This window comes from Anopheles darlingi, chromosome 2 (assembly GCF_943734745.1).
Source record: "Anopheles darlingi chromosome 2, idAnoDarlMG_H_01, whole genome shotgun sequence".
NCBI classification, from domain to species: Eukaryota; Metazoa; Arthropoda; class Insecta; order Diptera; family Culicidae; genus Anopheles; species Anopheles darlingi.
The window spans coordinates 37,459,403-37,461,902 of NC_064874.1; the positions used below are offsets into that span (position 1 = coordinate 37,459,403).

Here is a 2,500-nt window from a genome sequence, read left to right on the forward strand (position 1 = left end):
CAAATGTTACTTGCTAGTTATACTTCACTTCTAAATCATGACAATCGTAATATCCCTCACTGCTGCCACACTAAATATAGTTGATCAGTGTTAGCCTGGATCACGTTTATTCAATTTTCAAATTCTTTACACTATGTTTAGTAGCGTATAAACAAGGGTACTTACCAATTGGGCCGGATGGATGATGTGTTATTTGCACCGAATTATTTGCACTCGCGAGTCGACACGAATTCCACACGATTAAAATAGTTGTTACTCGTATCACTCGTATTAAAAGCTCTGTTTTATTAAGATTTATCGTAATGCACGTACAACTTAAACTTAAATGCTTTAAGTTTACGATCAGAATCAGAACTTCCTTGCTCATATGCTACATCATTTCAATTTCGATGTTTTAATTCCTTCTAACAACGTAGAGGAATTGAGTTGAAGCATCATTCATATCTTCGCCGTTTCAAGCATAGTGCGTGTTCCGGAACTACACGACATTAACCATTGCTTGTCTTTTCTACAGCACTGCGCAGAGCACAGCTTGGTACACTGCGTGGTACACTGGTTGATAACTTACAATCTACAACACTAACTCTTACCTACTCGATACACACTAGCACGACATCGGCCACCACTATGTAGATAGGTGATTTTCAGTGCAATCGGTACTGACTCCTTGTCTCGGAAGTCCACGATGCACGTCTTCACTCCATCAATCGTGGTCGTCCAGACATTTTGAACTGCTCCGCAGGTTTTAAAGGTCTCGTAGATGAAGTATTCCGAAAAGAGTCTCACTATGATGAAAGAAAGAAATTAAAGAAACCGGTTTAACCGACTATCACTAATTGCTACCGCTACTCAATCTGCAATTTGCCATTCGGCAGCACGGTCTTTGTTATAATTTAGTGCAAACGATAGGGACTACGAATTATAAGGGCTAGTAACTTACGCTAGTAGGTATATTGTTAGAAATCTAAAACTTACTGTCCGAGCAAGTGACGCTTATAGGGAATCCCGGAGTGTATGGCTCTTTGTATCGTCGTACCTTAAGTAAGAGGCCCCGGAGCTCCGTGAGGTTAACTTCCAGTGCTCTGGTGGCCTGGTTTAAGTTTTGGAACTTAATGATGGCGGACCTGCTCTCCTTTGGATTATCCGGCTGGCTTACTTGTAGATACCTAACTTTTCCGGCATTACTAAACAAAACTTTAATATCGCCTCTCGTCATGTCCGGTGGTATATTGTCAACGGTGATCATCGACCGGCGAATAGCCAGACGCTCAGTTTCGGACATTTTTTTCCTCATAAACGGTATATCCAGTTCGTCATAGCCTTCCATGCCGCTAAAAATTCCGTGTTTGCTCATTTTGCAGTGTGAGAGGGACGATATCGGCGGAGGAGACGGTGCCGGTGGTATGTCATCGTCTGAGTCCGCTACTTCAATGGGTCCTGACTCTTTCGCCTCCTGCTTGCTGTTCTGCTCGTCCGCAACCCAGCTATGGTTCGTCGTTGCCAGTGGGGAGTTGGTCGGATTTAACGGAGCCGGTTCCGGATCTGCCGTTGAGTTCGGAATCGTGTCCGCAGTCGGAGCCGGAGCCGGAACCGGAACTGGATCCGGTTCCGCCGTTAGAGCAACCTCCTTCAAGGTTGATGACGCCGGATCCGGTGTCGATACTGATGTTAGTGGCCAGCAGTTGGTGACTTTGGCATAGTATTCCTCAATGACGCGTAGCATCTCCAGCTGCTCCGGATAGGTGAGCAGCGTGAAGATGCCAACGTGTTGGAAATCGTTTTGCCCACTTATCAGGTATCGAATCTTGTCGTCCCGATTAAGTTTCAGAAACGGTGGAAACTGTAGACACTGACAGATGATACCGTGTACCACATTGTACTGTTCCATCATTGGTATGAGTTTGAAATTGTTCGATTTTAGCAAGGCGGCTTCCACTTGTTGCATGAGACCACGCATCAGGGGAGTTACCATGACCGGTCCGCCCCCCATTTGCATTGGAAGGCCTATATTGGCCATCTGCAATGGCATACGCGGTGCCATGGGCAAAGGTGCTGGCACGGGCAATGGTGTGCCTGGGCCTGACAAGAGCATCGGATTTACTACCGCAGGCATAGGACCCATTCCGCCCCCCATGATGGGAACGGTTTCACCGTATGCAGGCAATGCTAGCGCACCGTGAGTACCTGGTACAGGATTCCTCGGTACAGCCAGATCATTCGCTATCGTATGGAGAGGGCGCACAGTTACACAAAACCTGCCAATGCACATTACTTTCAAAGCTTTTTCATGGCGCCGGGCATCAATGAAACATACGATCGCTTCCTCCAGCATCGGTCGGAAAACGTACTTAACCCTATCGACCATACTGAACCGATCGTAAATGTCTTCGCTCGTAATCTCGTCTGTGAGATTGCCTACCCTCACGCACAATTCCGGTAAGTGTACGATCATCTCATCGGCCAGCAGCACGAGCAAACGGTTCGAGCCCATAAACGATTG

At 46.7% G+C, this 2,500-nt stretch overlaps 2 protein-coding genes across 2 annotated transcripts in view; both read right to left on the reverse strand.

The window, feature by feature from the left end:
* LOC125948523 (uncharacterized) overlaps positions 1-2,500 on the reverse strand; it is a 345,242-nt gene that overhangs the window by 308,214 nt on the left and 34,528 nt on the right. The window lies entirely within an intron of this gene.
* Positions 1-2,500, reverse strand: part of LOC125948653 (uncharacterized) — a 4,708-nt gene that overhangs the window by 161 nt on the left and 2,047 nt on the right. Inside the window, exons 5-6 of the mRNA XM_049674919.1 lie at positions 976-2,500; positions 1-785 (exon numbers count right to left, since the gene is read on the reverse strand). The exon at positions 1-785 is cut by the window's left edge and continues 161 nt beyond it; the exon at positions 976-2,500 is cut by the window's right edge and continues 545 nt beyond it. Of these exons, the coding sequence (XP_049530876.1) occupies positions 580-785; positions 976-2,500 (1,731 nt within the window). The 3' untranslated portion in view covers positions 1-579. The remainder of the gene's footprint in view (positions 786-975) is intronic.